Genomic DNA, 15,816 nt, shown 5'->3' on the forward strand with positions numbered 1-15,816 from the left:
GCGTGAGGCAATAAAAATGACACAGTGGTTTTGATTTATGTCGATTAAAGAAATATTATTTTTCTTTGCATTTTAAATCTAATCTAAATGCAAATTTATATGATTTTCCTTAAATCCACATTCCTTTCATGCAACAAAAGGCAAGTTCCTTTCACACACAGGCGATGGATCATTGTCAGGAATCTATACATTTCTAATTGTCCTTATGAACAGACAATATACATTTGGCTGAGTGATGCAGCGATGAGAGCTACATGTTGTAAGAATTGATTCAATCATGATTATCTCAGGAGCTTGTCAAGCCTTATTAAGTTTCTAATATGGATACCGCTCATCCTGCAAGCCTGTAATTAATTAATATTGACAGTCTTTCAAGTCCTGCATGAGCCCTGTGGGTAGAGCACATTGTCTGACACATCAATAATAATGTTGTTTTGTCGAAAGCCTTTAAAGTCTCAGTGTCCTGATCACTGTGACGACTGTATTTGATCAAACCAATCAGGTACAAAAAAAAAAATATTGGCTAACTGAGCCACCATGTGGCCACTAACTATTACTACACCTCATCAACCTGCCAATTAAACCGAACACAAGCCATAAAAAAAAAAAAAAAATCTCTCAAACACATGTTCAAACTCATATATTATTTATTACAATTAAATATTTTTCTTATATTACAGAGGTCCATTTGAAACCATACAAATAATCTGTGCTGTGATTAATATTTCCAAGATATTTCCAAAAAATGCCATGCAAAGAATAAGAACATAAAACTCACATCAGAGGAACCAAAGTTTAGGTTTTTGTACACCTGGGGATGAAATGAAAGTCATGTTTCGATGCCTTCTCTGCTCTCTCGCTTTTTTGGTGCAAACCTTTCCTTGTGGTGATTCGAGATCAGACCGGCGTCATCTGACAAAAATGGAAGGCATTTGGAAGGTGGGTAAAAAAAACAACAGTAACTGCTCGTCCTTCTCTCGATAGGGGAAAAAAAAGGAGAAAAAAAAAAAAACACTTGGAATATATATATGCTCTTAATGGGAACAGGCACAGAGGACCAATTAAGACATAAGTATCACACATCTTGATTACACATAATTACTTTGCTGAGTGATTCCTAAGGCCATAATATGTGCTGTGTGTGGTCTCTAACTCTGATTCAGAACACCGAGGGGGATTTTAAATTGCAGGAACAAATCAAACCAAATGTGTTTTACCCAATTCTGCTTTGTCGTATTGTGCTGTGTAGGTTTTTACTGCTGTACATCCACCATCATTATTAAAAAATAATAATAATAATGTTTCAGTCAGTGGAGAGAGTCTGCTATATATCCTTTGGTTTTCTGAGAGAAGCAGAGTCTATTCTATTTTTCCATTTATCGAATTAACCAATAATTATTAATAATTATAATATTAATCTGAGCAGCCTTGCTCCAGTCCAAAGTCAAAAATGAATCCATTAATTAATTATTGCAAGTTCTATTTCTGCAAAAATAAAACACACAAAATGTAACTGCCCCCACCCTTTGTACAGGGAGTAAAGCAGAAGTCAGCAGGGTGTGGGCATTTTCAAGTGATACTCCACCCAAATCTATCTTTTGACACTCACATAATCACCCGCTGCTCTTGTAAGGTGGCTCTGAGCAGTTTCCTCTTTCATGTGCAGCGGCTGCGGTCAGCTTGAAAACGTGCCGAATAAATAGGATCCAAGGAAAGGTGTGGAGGTAAAACGTCTCCAACAATCCTGCAAATTCTTGCTGTCCATCCGTATCGTCAGTGTTTTCAGTAACTCACCATTTGACCAAAATATGGCTGAGTGCACGGCTTTCTCGCTGTGCTATCAACCTTGATGAAAAATACTGCATCTTTAACTGTGATTTGGCAAAATGGGATCGTTTGGAACACAATGAGCGCACAGATGGACAGTTGAGAGAAGGATTATGAGAAAGGAAATGTTGAGAAAAGTTTCTTTGGACATTGTTTGCTTTTTTTTGTCCGCCATAGAAAACTTGTTACAACTGTAATCCATTGCAACTGCTGGGATTCAAGCTGACTGCAACCGCTGCTCTCCAGGAAGCCCAAACTGCAAACTTTAAAGGATAAGTTCACCCAAATCTGAAAGTTCAGTCATTATCTACTCAGGTTAAGTGGGGTTAACAGCATAATGAGCATTCTGCTAAACGAATGAAGTGGATGGGGATTTGTTTTAAAATGTAACACAACACAACTGAACTCTGGGGCTTGATAACAATGAAGCTTCATGCAACCTTCCGTGGGTATGTGAGGGATTAAAGGCTGAATTTTCATTTTTGGGTGAAATTATCCTTTAAGCAATTGTTAAAAGACTTTGAGAAATACCTTAATCATTCTCCACCACGCCTTCTGTCCGTGCACCGAATACGAATGTGCAGCCGGCAGACGATTAGCTTCGCCTTGCATAAAGACTGAAAGCAGCCATCAGCAAACTTGTTTTTCTGCTTTCATTTTTTATAAACAATGTGCTAATTAGGGAGCTTTACAGGTGCTGGATTGTGGATTTTGTTGCGTTTTCCAACAAAGCCAGATTTCCCCCTGCAGTCTTTATGCTAAACTAGGATAATCCGCTGCAGCGTCAAGGTACGAGCGTGGTATCAATCTTCTTGTTTAACTCCCCACAAGAAAGTAATTGAGCATATTTCACAAAACGTTGAGCGTTGGGTGTCATTTTAAATTTAATCAAACGTCGGCAGACTCTTGTCGATGGACCTGCGTCTAGGAATTTGGATCAGCACGCTTAAAAAAAAAAAAAAAAGCTTCATTACCCCAGGTCTGATATCGGTGCATGTTTCTAAATGAAAGGCTGGGAATGTTCTCTAAGGCAGCAAGATCAAGGGCACAGGCTAATGGCAAGGTCGGGCTTAAATCATCGCAAAAGTCGGCATTTAAAAAGGTGAAGAGGCAAAAGCTTTATCATCTGCGGAGTGACAGGAGAACGGCAGGGAGCTGGGAGAGGCCAAGGTGCGGTTTGGTCCTGCAGGTTAAGCATTTCTGGTCACACGTTTGCAGGTGTCCTTCAAAAAAAACTGTATCCAAGATCCTTCCAAATACTCTGAATGTGTCCCCCGGGGGACTTCACACATCTCAACACAACATTTAGTAGGTTCGTATTGGGCAAGCAAGCTCAATCGGTTACAGAAATACTATCGCGAATGACTCACACACTTTTCATCTCAGACAGTGCAGCTAAGAGGGGGAGACAGCCTCGACCTCCTCTCTAAACAGGAATGAAAGCCACTCATCTAAAAACTCTATTTTGTTAAAATTATCTTCTGAAAATAAATTATATTTTCTCAGTACAGAAATAAATACATATCTTCTCTCAAACATAGGAATGAATCATCATCATCACAGAATCTAAATGCTACACTGAATACATTACTCACCGTCTCATCGGTGAACAAACAAGAATATAGGTGACTAACTGATGCCATCTGCCATGAACAGACACTCATCCAGATATATAAATGCAAATATACAGTCAGCTGACGCCGGATGTCAAATCACACCTTCGGCGAAACAGCTTTGAGAAAGTAAAATATTCCTAAGCATTGGCATAACAGAAAGCCCCTCAATGCAGGGCTCACTGGACATCTTCACACTGCGAAAAATCAAATCAGCTGAGCTGTGCTATCTCTGTAGAGTGCAGGTCAGTACAGAATTGTGAAAGTCACCGCAGAGGGGAATCTCAGAGTTACAGATATGACATAGAACTTGTAATTCTCGTGAGGTCACGAGAGACGCAGCCACGCCAACATTTCATCGTTTGGTGTGCGTGTAATTAATCAGTGGAAAAAGAAAAAAGTTAAACTTGATTCAATCGAACCTTCTGATCGAAAAAAGGGACAGCTCACAATGAAATCATGTATATTTTTCCTCTTACAGTGCTATCTATTCATCGCAGTTGTTTAGGTTTGGAGTTGTTGAGATATCGACCGCAGAGACGTCTGCATTCTCTCTAATACAATGGAACTAGATGGCTTGTGGTGCTCAGAGCGCCAAATAAATACATTTGAAAAATTCAACAGAAATGGATGAATAGCACCACAGGTCAGAGGAAAATTTCCGATTTTGGGGTAAACTGTCCCTCTAAATAATAATAACTGTTTAAGAATTGGAGAATACACTAATCTGCTTTCTCGCAAAGATTTAGATTAGAACATCAATACCACTCGTCGTCTAAATATGTAGCAGAAGCCAGCCGCCGGTTAGTTTGGTTTAGAGCAAAGGTGTGGTCTTTGTGCTTACCAAAGCAAAACTATGGTACAATAAAGCTAAGCTAACCTAAGATAGCCCAGCTCTGTCCAAAGCCAGTGAAAAAAGCTAACTTCAGAAAACCCTTTCGCTTTTTTTCCAACCTGTATGCTGAGCTGAACTTACTGGCGGCTGGCAGTAGCTTCATATTCACCAGACAGACTTGAGTGTAGTATAAATCTTTTCATCTAACCCTCAAGCTAGACAGCGTGACAGCAAACTTCCCAAATAACAACACTGGAGCTCTTCTGGAAGACCTCCGCCTGCAGTGCCTCGTAGAAAACTGAGCAGCTGCAAATTACTGAGGAACCAAATGACAAATGCGATTAAATCTCCAGTCACTCTGAAACCTCTTAGCTTCTCGTCTCTCTTCAGGAACTGATGTGGCACGATATGCATCAAATTTTCTTTAGCCATGGCGCATCATCGAGACACACTGGGTGTCTGATATCTGTCAGGCAGACAGTAATTCACATGTAACATCAACTTCTCTTCGTATCTACCAAATGTCACATTTTCTAAGAGCTACAGTAGCATTTTCTACAGCAGAGTACGTTCAGGTTCTTCACACAGCCGCTACGACACCAGAGAGCCATGTATGATAAAGACCATTTACACCGCCATAATAACTCTTATACAATATGTCAGACCATTACGTGTACTAAATAAATGTGTGGCATGTAAGTATGAACAAGAGAGTTAAAAAAAAAAAAATCATCAAAGAACAGCTCATCTCTCATCCTTCATCCTGAACTTCCAGTTCCTCTCACACAGGCAGCAGGTAGGTGCGTAGCTAATTAAAGTCGTGGAGGATGAAACCAGAGTAACATTATCTCACGTCCCACAGCATCACGTGTCGCGCCCCGCCAGATGCTACTGCAGGTTCTTGAGGAGGCGTCCGTAGCGGAAGTCATAGACGTGTCGACAGAAAAACACCAGCTCCGGGTCGACGTCATCGGGCACACAGTGGTGGGTGGGCATGGCGCTGCCAACAACGGGTGGCACCACGAGGGAGGCGGCGCTGTCGCGTACGCCGTCCCTACGGCGTTTCACCAAGGCACAAAATCTGCAGAAAGAACGTCAAACTCAATCAACAACCAGCCGTCTAAGGATCTGAGGAGACCTGCCTGCTTTTCATGTTAAACATCATTTCAAACAAGGTTTTTTTTTTTCTTTTTAAGTTAATCCAGTGGGTGTTTGAAAAAAAAGCTTCAAAAAGGAGCGCTGTCGACTTTTCTCAGCAGATACCATGTAATCTTTCAAAAGCAATACGTTTTTTTCGTGCAGGAGAAATACTTCAAATAAATATGCTAAAGCCACAATGAAAAAGGTAAAAATGCTTTTCTCTCTTACCGGCAATACTGTGCCAATGTTAGGACATAGCATTTGTCTTCAATGCAGGCCACGCTGTTCACATCCTGGTGACGAGATGCAAAGACCTCGTTCTGGAGAGAAGAAAGTTGTTTGTTGAAAAAAAACAAAACAAACAAACCTGTCTTCCACCAAGGCTCAAAATTAAAACATTTGATCCTCTAAAGCCTTCACAGGCCCTCTCATGTACACAGGGGGGCTTTAAAAGACAACATCTGTACATTTCACCGAACGCGATCACCTTCACTTCCAGATGTGAGGACGGATTCACAGGAGAAAGATGCTGCTGCCGTGCTACTGCTTCCACACTGATGCCATGACGTGTTTGGTTGTTTGTTGGCGCAGCTGAGAAACGACAGACTTCATGCGGTTTATTGTTTCTGGAGATTTAATAAAGTGCAACTTGCTCCTCTGGGAGATGACTGACAACAGGAAGCAAGCGCAACAGAAGCCGCTACTCAACATGTGTGCCTGCCTGTGTGCATGTGTGTTTGTTCAGTTGCTCCCATCTCTTTCAGACACACTTCTCTGTTGCTGGCTTAAGCCAAAATCTTGGAAGTCTGCTCTTGAATCGTAATTTTCCTCTTGAGGCAAACACACAGTGTATAAATAGGAACAACTGGAAGGCCGAGTTAAATGGAAAGAGGCGTGAACATTACTGTGTTGCAAAATGATCCCACAATTAAAGTGTTTTCTTAGACGAGAGGAAATAAGACAGAGAAGAAGTCACAACAATGAGCCGGGGTATGAGGAAAACGTGTTAAAGATCAGGCTGAAAAACCACCGTACGTGACTATTATTTCCTTATATGGAGGCACTTTGGATTGTATTATGAGGATTATAACACGGACACTTACCAGCAGATTTGTTTGTTGTCAATAAATCTCATGAAAAGTCCAAAACCAACAATGCTTGATCATTTTCTCGATAACTTCCAGCTTCCCTACCCCGCCTGCTACAAAACCATTTGTTCCTACTGAAAATCTGTCAAATCAAAAATACATAGTTTCGTTTGGAAAAAGAGATGAGTTTAAATAGGAATGTTTATTGGCAGATAGTGTAATTAGGCCATTTGCAGCAGACTTTCTTCAGCTGTGGATTAATACGCATTTGTCACACTGGTAGAGTACTGACAACAGCAGGACTGTGTGTGTGTGTGTGTGTGTGTGTGTGTGTGTGTGTGTGTGTGTGCGTGCGTGCGTGGGATTAGCTCAAAATAACTTAAGGGCCATGTCTATGATAATGAAGGGGCATGTCACCCAGAGGAGCCGTGTGGCTTGTTGTTTCTAACAGTATCTGGATAACAATGGAGGTTGATGACACAGAGGAATAAGCTATAGCAGCCGTTGTATACACAGATGGCACTTGTGAATGGGGATCAATGAGATGTTGGCTTTGGTCTGTTCAAGGGATTTGTTGATAATAACTAATATCATAATAATGTCAGCCTTATCATTTAAAATGTCAGCCAGTTTTAAAAGTCACTTCAACTGATGGTTATGTATCTTAAGTCTGAAATCCCATTTTATCTCAGTTTAGGATGACATTTAAGAGTTCTGATATTACAGAAACATGCTTGATAACTGCATATCAGAAAACATCCTATCTTATCTTAGGACCCTGAATCGCCAACCTGAATCCTAAATCAGGATTGCGTAGACCCTATGGCAAATGGCAATGGCAAAATATGGCAGCACTGATGTTTGTGTGGCAAACCCGTCTAGATTTTTTGATTTTCCAGCTTGTACTAGTCAACCTCGGTACGACATCATTCCCAGCTTTGACTTCTTACGTGAATGGAATGCACCATCTGTTCGGCCGACCACTCAGAAACCAGATTAAAAGGATGTGCTCCTCACCTCACAATGTATATCGGGGTTGCGCCCCCCCTGTGTGTGTTCGGGACGGTAGTACCAAAACAAACTCATCATCAGCTCTCCTGAAGAAGAGAAAGAAAAAAAAAATGTGGTTCACTTCACCTCTGGAGCCTGTTATTATCATATCAATTGTGCAGAGCATGTGTCCTACCTGATTCTGGCTCTTCCCACAGAGCTGAGATCTTGGCCACATAAGGCAGAGACTTCTTCCTAGGTCCAGATTTCAGCAGAACAGTGTCTCTGACCCGGATCAGATCCCCGTCCCTCTGGACTCCTTCGTAACACCTCCTCAGCACCAGAGCCTCCTCTTCCTGGGAACAAAGGCAGCAGAAATACTGACTCCTCAAGCAGCCAAGAAACTGATAAGCTGTGAGAAGCTGCGGAGTAAAGAGCTCTAGGGTGTGATTTTAATGACTTCTGAGTCTTAGGAGAAATGTGGACAGTCAGGTGTTTGGATGAAACTCAAAACACAGTGACAAGCGTGTGATAAATCATCCCAAACTCCCTCTAGACACCTGGGTTCATTAAATTACACCATATTTAATTACAAGCGGCACCATCGTGGTCGTATCACAACGCACCAGCATGACTTTCTCTACGTACCACTGAGAAAACCTCCTTCTGAAAGGGCAGGCCGACTGGCTGCCAGCCGTTGGTGGTTTTCTGGTGGCTGTTCTTCGGCTGCTTGGCAACCGTTCGCTCTCCGACGCTGGCAGAGCCGAGCTTCTGTTTCTTGTCCCTGTTGAGAGGGCAGACAGCCGAGCTGATGCTGCCGGTGCTGCGCGCGCCAGACCTCGACCCGCTGGGCGACTTGGCACTCTGCGGACACTCCTTCGCCACCTGCAGCGGAGGCTGTGGTTGGCTGGGGTCGGACAGCGGAGTCTGAACGTGGGGCACTGATTGGCCGGCTGGAGGCACAGTGGGAATGGGGCAACCAGTGAGGATTCTGGGGCTGGGACAGATGGGGATGGAGGAGGGGCTGTGATGGTCATTGAGTGTTGATGAGTAGTCGTCTGAGGAAGGAACAGAAGAGATAATGAGGCAGAGTGGCAGCGAAACGCAGTCCTTAAAGGAGCAGCGACAGTGATCAACCATCTTTAACAAGGTTACATAATGGGAGACATGGACGGCGCTCAGTTGTTATTAGTTCTGCTGATGCTGCAGAAAAAAACAAAGCAGAGCCTCAATTAAGGTCAATTATAGCCTTAAACGGAGCAGCCACACACACACACGCGCACACACACACACACACACACACACACACACACACACACTAGACAGCCCTTTAAAAGCTGACAGTGATAAACACCGGCACTAACTGTGTGAAGTAATAGCAGGCTGTGCACACTCCCGTGACATAGCTGTGGCGTCGACATTAAGATGAAATCATGACACATTGTTTTCAGCGTGATATCTCAGCTCCGCAGCAGCAATTCCTTAGCCAGCTGAACAATTAACAAATATAGGTCAGGTACAGTATATAATATAGGTTATGTTATTAGATGCATCCAGCACACTGATAGGTGTGTACCTATTAAGTATAAGTTAAGATGATTTTAAGCACAAAACCTTCGATGAACAAATAAAATCTGATACGTTGTTACAGATTCAACCGTCCTTAAGTTAAAACGCTGCATATCTGTATTGATAAGCCAGTGGGCAGGCTGGGCAGTAACAGATTACACGTTTACATAGATAACTGTATATACGTTCTATATTGTTGTAGCATGAAGGAATGACAAACACTCTTTTTTTGTTTTGCACCCTTGTCCAACAGCAAATGAATGAACTTGTCGCTACGTATTTAGGATTACGTAATCAGATTACAAAATATACCAAACAATAATCAAAACAGATTACGTTTTGCTGCTGATACTTCTGTACTTTCACTTGTAAAGGAGCATTTTAAAACTGTATGCTGAAACCTTTACTACTGTATTACTCAAAAACATAATCAAACATTTACATTTAGAGACTTTTTCACTTTTTCACAATTTCGATATTACTCAGGACAAGCATTTCCATCATGCTCTATTAGAATCAATCAAGATGCAGTCAGCCCTGACTAGTGATTGGCTAAAAGCCCATGCTTAATATGCTCCTAATGTGCTGATTATACTTGTGCAGTATGTTTAAAGTATTTTTATCCTCTATCTTAAGCAGAATGTTTTCAGCAAATAGCTGAATAGAAGAGTATGGACGATGGATGTAGGAAAAAGACAGAGCCGCACGCACATTTGGTAAACTGTGGTCAAATGTGGTGATTACGCAATAGAGTACAATAGATTCATAAAGACAGTGAACTCACTCTGTGATGTTAGTGGCAACAATATCACAACCCCTGGTTGCAGTGGTTACATTTGATTTGATTTATGAAAGCATGAACGTTGGTTCTCTTCTGTTACATAGCGCTGCTTTAGGTAAATGGTGTGAATACCTCTGCAACTGCTGCATAGGAACATTAATACGTAATTATATCATTATTTTATTTCAGCCGCACGCCCACACGGGTGTTTTCATGGCTAATTAGACCTCTGCATGGGCGTTTGTCGGGCGCAGACTGGCTGTGAATGACACGATGTCGCCCAAGTCCATGTACGAGCTGTTTCGCCCCAACAGGTGCAGCAGAACGAACGGGAGAGCGAGGGAGACGTCAGTCAAACCTGACCTGTGCTGAGAGGAGAGTCTCATCAGGCAGGAAAAGTGGAAACGCCTGTGTGGGCGGACAACAGGTCTTTTCACAGTAAGACCTTTTGACTCGTCAGGGCAGGAGGAGCACGGGCGTTGCTAACGACATTAACAATGGATCTGCTCTATTCGCGTGTCCTAGATGCAGCTAGCTGGAATTCAGCCGTCATTAATTCTACTTTTCACACCTGTGACATGTCAAAACGCCTGCAACGAAAAGGGGCTATTTGTGAAGATCGCCGCTGCGATGAAGGCTGTCGGTGTTGTTTTAGACAAGAGTCTCAACCCTCCTCACAGCCTGACCTGATTTTGGGGAGGGGGAGAGAGCAGCTGAGGTGCAGCAGTACTCTGGTGTGAGTTCCTGTGCTATTAGTGTTGTTTTGAGGTCACGTTCAGGTGTTTTTAACCACACATTTGCACATTAAGGCACACACATGCACACACACACACACACACACACACATGCGCACACACACACATTCACACACACACACGGACACGCACACAAACACACACACACACCACAAAGAGTTTTCCTGTTCTGCCTCACGTCTCTGACTCAAACACAGTCACCAACTGCTGACACTGGAGCTCATACAATCAGCTCATTAGGTTTCAGCTGCACAGGCCTTGTATTCACTGTCTGGCAGCTTGTATTCAAACTTAGACAAAAGAGGTCTTGCCCTTTATCTGATTTTTTTTTTTTTGTTGTTACCTCCCACTCAAGTGACATTCCAAAACGGGACATTTAAAAAAACAGCCCAACAATAATAGCTATTCTCAACACATTGTGCCGCTTTGGCAGCCGGGTTAGGAGGGGAGCACCACCCGCAAAATAAGATTATCACTATAGTGCGCTCATTAATGTTGAATATTTAATTAGGAAGTCTGACTGTCTTATTTAAAGGGGTTGATGGTTCTACTCAAGTTCAGCAACTTTAGTTTCTTTTGTGGCTCTGCGGGGAGCTCCCTATAGTCGGAGAAAATCCCTCTGATAATGTCGCTAAACAACACAAAATTGCTGGAGTGACCTTTTAATCAGCACTCCATGATGTCTGGGCTTCACCGTCTCACACCACTGCATGTATTTTGACTATCAAAAACAAGTTCTTTTTTTGAGGACATCAAGGTTTTGTCAGTTTTTTGGATTCTTAGTCTGGATGTGTTTAAGTATCCTCTTTTGTCGCAGCCTTTTTGTATGTTATGTGCACAGAAACTTATTTATTATTCGTAGCTATGAAGGCCCAATTGTAATGCAATGCAGTTTTTTCCAGGGGCTAAATGTGCTGGAAAACTCAGACTTTTTTCAAATTCGCCCCAACAGGATGTCAACAATCTTGAATTCTGTCGCTCATTTTTGCCCATTTATACGTGTACTTGTAAATTATTCAAGCTGATGTGACTGAAAGCTTCAGAAAAAAGGCAAATAAGTGAACCCTGTGGCACAAACTCTTTGTCAAGCCGCTAAGACCACGGTCAGACCTTTAAGCTCAAAATTCAAGTTCACCTTCATTACATCACTGCCTCACATCCTTTGACTGTTCAACAATCAGAGAGAAAGACGTGATGGACTCACTCCTGTCCTCTTGTCTCACATCAGCGGTTACATAAGTGCGTCCGTGACAGATACCTGTGCATTAACTCATCCCGTTGAAATCCTCGGAAAACAACGCTGACACACTGCTGATGCTTGACAGAAAGTAAACCTACTAACGTCGATCATGTGTCCGCTCACCTCTTTTGATGCCGTGGTTGCACGCGGTGCAGTCTGTGGGGCTGAAGGAGCACCCTCCTCTGGTGATGGCTGGAATCACACTGGTGTAGGAAGAGTAGCCCTTGATCCTGCAGGGCTCTCCGTAGCACGCCTCCACTGAGGTGCAGCAGTACACTGGATGGGTAATCCCTGAGGGCTGCGGACTGGTGCTCGGGAGCAGCTTGGCTCTCTTGCCGCTTCTTGGGCATAACGTGAGGGGTGATATGGGGGAGGGGGAGTTGTCCGGGTGGCTGAAGTGAACGTAGTAGCCGGGGAAGCAGGTGTACGTGTGCGGGCTGATGGTTATGGCTGCTGGGTGGGTGGCCTGAAGGTGGTGGTGATGGTGGTGATGGTGGTGGTGGTGGTGGTGGAACACCTCGGACAGTGAGCCATCCTCTGGTTCCTTGAAGGTCTTGTCCTCCAGGAAGAGGGCGAGTCTGTGACAGTACTCGACGCACCTCTCCTGGGAGCAGCAGTAGCAGGAGGACACCTCGGCCTCCACCTGCTCCTCTTTGATTGTTTTCAACGGGAACCCCAGCGAAGAGCCACGGTGGAGCGAATGTTTGAGACAATCCTCTCCTCCCGCGGTGCCCTTCCACTCCGGGTCCAAAGCCTCGCTTTTACACAAACTACAGCAGCCCTGGAAGGTCGAGCCCGGCAGGGAATGAACCGGCTCCTCTGTACCCTGTTTTCTGTGCTTCAGTTGGTCCTCGTGTTTGGGACGTGTTCGTCTTTTGGTCAGCGCCGTTTCTCCACACGCCAGCTTCCCGCTCATCTCATCCTGAGTCGTAGCTGCTGCTTCGCCTGCACTTCCCGGCTTGGGCTCCGTCTTCTTTTGCCGTTTGGGTCCGTACACGGCACTGGTGAGCTTGAGCAGCGTCGCAGCGGTGAGGCCGGCCTGACGTCGGGGCGTCGGTGCAAACAAAGCACACCAGTCGATTTCTTGAGCCTCCACTGCTGACCGCCTCTGTTTTTTAGGTCTCTCTTTTGGGTCCGCTTTCCCTTCTGAAGGAACCTTTTTGGTTTTATGACCTCTATGTTCAGTTTTAGCTGGATCTTCATTAGCAGGCAGCAGTTTCTTTGAGAGAGCTGACGTGAGAGAGTCGTCTCTGTAGAGCAGCAGGCTGTTGACAGCCTCCGCGTTCAGAGACGCCATTCTCCGCCTACGGGGCTCAAAGACAGGCGCGGGAAACATGAGTAAGGCGTCAGATTGGTTGATTTTTGGTTCCGGTGCTTTCTGATTGGCTGTGGAAGTTTTCTTAAATCCAGATTTGGTCCGTCTTTGAATGGAGCTGGAGTGCAGCTTCTTTTTGACTTTAACGCTCTTTTGTTTCCCCGTTTTTGGTGCGTTCTTTTCCTTACCCACGTCTCCTTTCTCCTCCAGACGGGTGAGCAGGACGCAGCAGTCCAGTGCCTCTGCATCACCCACTGCCAGCGTCTTCTTCCTGTGTCGGTGTGACTCTTTCTTATCCTTCCTCTTCTTTCCTCTCATCTCATTCTTTCTCTCCTTCCCTTTCGTCGCACCACCTCCGTTGCCCTTGCCTCCCTTCTCCTTTAGGGGCTTCCTGCATTTCACAGGCTGGCTCCGCTGAGCTTTCACCATGGTCTCAGCATCCACAGGAAGATCCACCTTCTTCTCTTCATCCACAGGGTCGTACGATGGTGGTGTTGAGCTCAGAGAGACCCTGCAGTGAGCATCATCATGGATCAGCACCTGGGTCCACGGGGAGACACAGATCATACAGTTAAGTTTAAAGCTTAAGCCACAGAGACGCTAATTAAGTGTTTAACACATTAATTTTCTATAAATTCTTCACAACCAAAGTCCCCCTGCTGTTTCCTTATTTAAAGCATTTAACTACGAAGCATCAAATTCAGAAACTTCCGTGTTTTTTCACCAGCAACGGCTGCTGTACAGCTGAAAGCAAACACGATAAAATGGTAAAATAAAGTCAAGAGATACCTGAAAGTAAAAGCGGGGACGTAGGAGAGAAACTTCAAAACGCAGAGGTTACAAAAGTACAGAGAGCTGAGCACACAGACACTTTAAAAAACGCCTTTGTCTCAGGTCTCTTGCACAGACATGAGTCAAATCTTGCAACACAGGCTTTCTTTGAGGGGGAGAGGGGAGTTGTGAGGCGTTACCGCAACCTGTTCGGAGGCGGCGTGGAAATCTCCTCAAAAGCACTTCATCAGTGCTATGACAAAATCAAATATCAATTTCGATTTCGACCAAATAACTCAATATGGACTATAGCGACGATATTATTTTTAACAGTGAGATTTTTGTAATGTGGATTTAATGATTAAGAGGGAAAAGGCAAGTATTAGATCGAGTAGATCAGCCTGGTGAGTTCAGAATATTTAATCACTTTAATGTAATGCAGTGTTTAAAAACCAGGAAAAGACACTATAACACTTAATCCACTTCAGGATAAAACAACGTCCAAAATCTAAGATAACACATAGCCTCGTACCACGATAATGATCATCTGGATTGCCCAGCCATAAAACAGCCCAGTAGACTTCATTCTTATAGAATCTGACAGTGACTTCATGTACAGACTGGATCTTTTGATGAATTATTAAAACAACCGGTTTTACTTTCTTAGTCAATTTCCAGACTACTTAGACAACCTTTCTCGCTAACATGTTACCCCCACTGCTCCAACAAGATGGAGAAGAAATTGAAATAAAAGAGCACATTATGTTATTTCAAGTTAAAGCCAGGGGCTTAAAACTCCAACCTCTTACTCCTTAAAACACTTTGATCAGGATATATTAATTAATTCTGCTATAAAAAATGATTGCCTTTTTTGTCCTTTGTATGGAAAACGACCAAGTTAAGGTCACTGAACCCATGTTGAGGCACATTAATGACTCACACAACCACTGGGAGCCTGACGTTACAAACATTCACCCACTCACCGCTAAAACACAGAAGCACAGCGAGATGAGGCGTTTAGGTGATGTGCTCGGTGTTTGATTAGAAGTGATTTGGATGTGTTAATTCACAATCCCACACCAATTTAACATTGGATACAGCCTGTAGCTGCGCTCTTACCAAAGAGTGGGTCATCAGATTATACATGAAATGACTGCAAAATTTCCTCGACGAAGGACGACATATTTCAATTTCTGCAGGGTCAGAGGGGCGGGAAACTATTCGAAATCACAGCGAGGTGTGAAATTACAAAATAATACTCCAACAAAAACAAACAGTGTGAGCGATTGACTCATAAACTGATCCTCATTCCACCAAAACTGGTGGCACGAGCACTCATCACGCAGTAACGTCTTCAGTTTCCATGTCAACAGGCCGCTACACCAAAGCATCTCCAGCACCTTTACAGTAGAGGATTCACGATAAGCTACATGACGCTCAGCTGATCGCACCGGTCTTCCCGCTCATCTAAACACACACACAAAAAATGCCTCACTGAGAAAAAAAATCCTTTTAAGATCCCGATGATTCAACTGGCGGTGACCTTTATGCAATGACACTCCTGCGTGCAGCATAAAGAGATGGATCATGCTTCCTGCAGCAGCCCTGGAACACAATTAGGCCACTTGACCTCCAAGAACTAAGTCAACATGGGTCTGGTTTTTATATTAAGTGACTCTTTGGAAAGAAAAAACATTCAGCTTTCACAATCGCACACTCTCATAGGGAGGATTACGTCTTGAGTCTCATCAATACCTCACAGAAGCACAAACTATTAGGAGACGTTATAACAAGCTGCCGTGCTGCATATGTAGTTTTCTACACACAGGATTAGGATTAGAAGGATTACACAAAAACTACTGAACGAGTGATGGGCCCCCCAAAAACAGACG

At 43.6% G+C, this 15,816-nt stretch overlaps 1 protein-coding gene across 4 annotated transcripts in view; it reads right to left on the reverse strand.

The window, feature by feature from the left end:
- Positions 1-625: 625 nt before the first annotated feature.
- bahd1 (bromo adjacent homology domain containing 1) overlaps positions 626-15,816 on the reverse strand; it is a 34,376-nt gene continuing 19,185 nt past the window's right edge. For all 4 annotated transcript variants that reach the window (XM_037071222.1, XM_037071225.1, XM_037071223.1 and 1 more), the window contains exons 2-7: positions 11,962-13,693; positions 8,142-8,551; positions 7,690-7,849; positions 7,521-7,600; positions 5,644-5,735; positions 626-5,356 (exon numbers count right to left, since the gene is read on the reverse strand). In XM_037071222.1, coding sequence (XP_036927117.1) covers positions 5,164-5,356; positions 5,644-5,735; positions 7,521-7,600; positions 7,690-7,849; positions 8,142-8,551; positions 11,962-13,582 — 2,556 coding nt within the window. In that variant the 5' untranslated portion in view covers positions 13,583-13,693 and the 3' untranslated portion in view covers positions 626-5,163. The remainder of the gene's footprint in view (positions 5,357-5,643; positions 5,736-7,520; positions 7,601-7,689; positions 7,850-8,141; positions 8,552-11,961; positions 13,694-15,816) is intronic.

This window comes from Acanthopagrus latus, chromosome 16 (assembly GCF_904848185.1).
Source record: "Acanthopagrus latus isolate v.2019 chromosome 16, fAcaLat1.1, whole genome shotgun sequence".
Lineage (NCBI taxonomy): Eukaryota > Metazoa > Chordata > Actinopteri > Spariformes > Sparidae > Acanthopagrus > Acanthopagrus latus.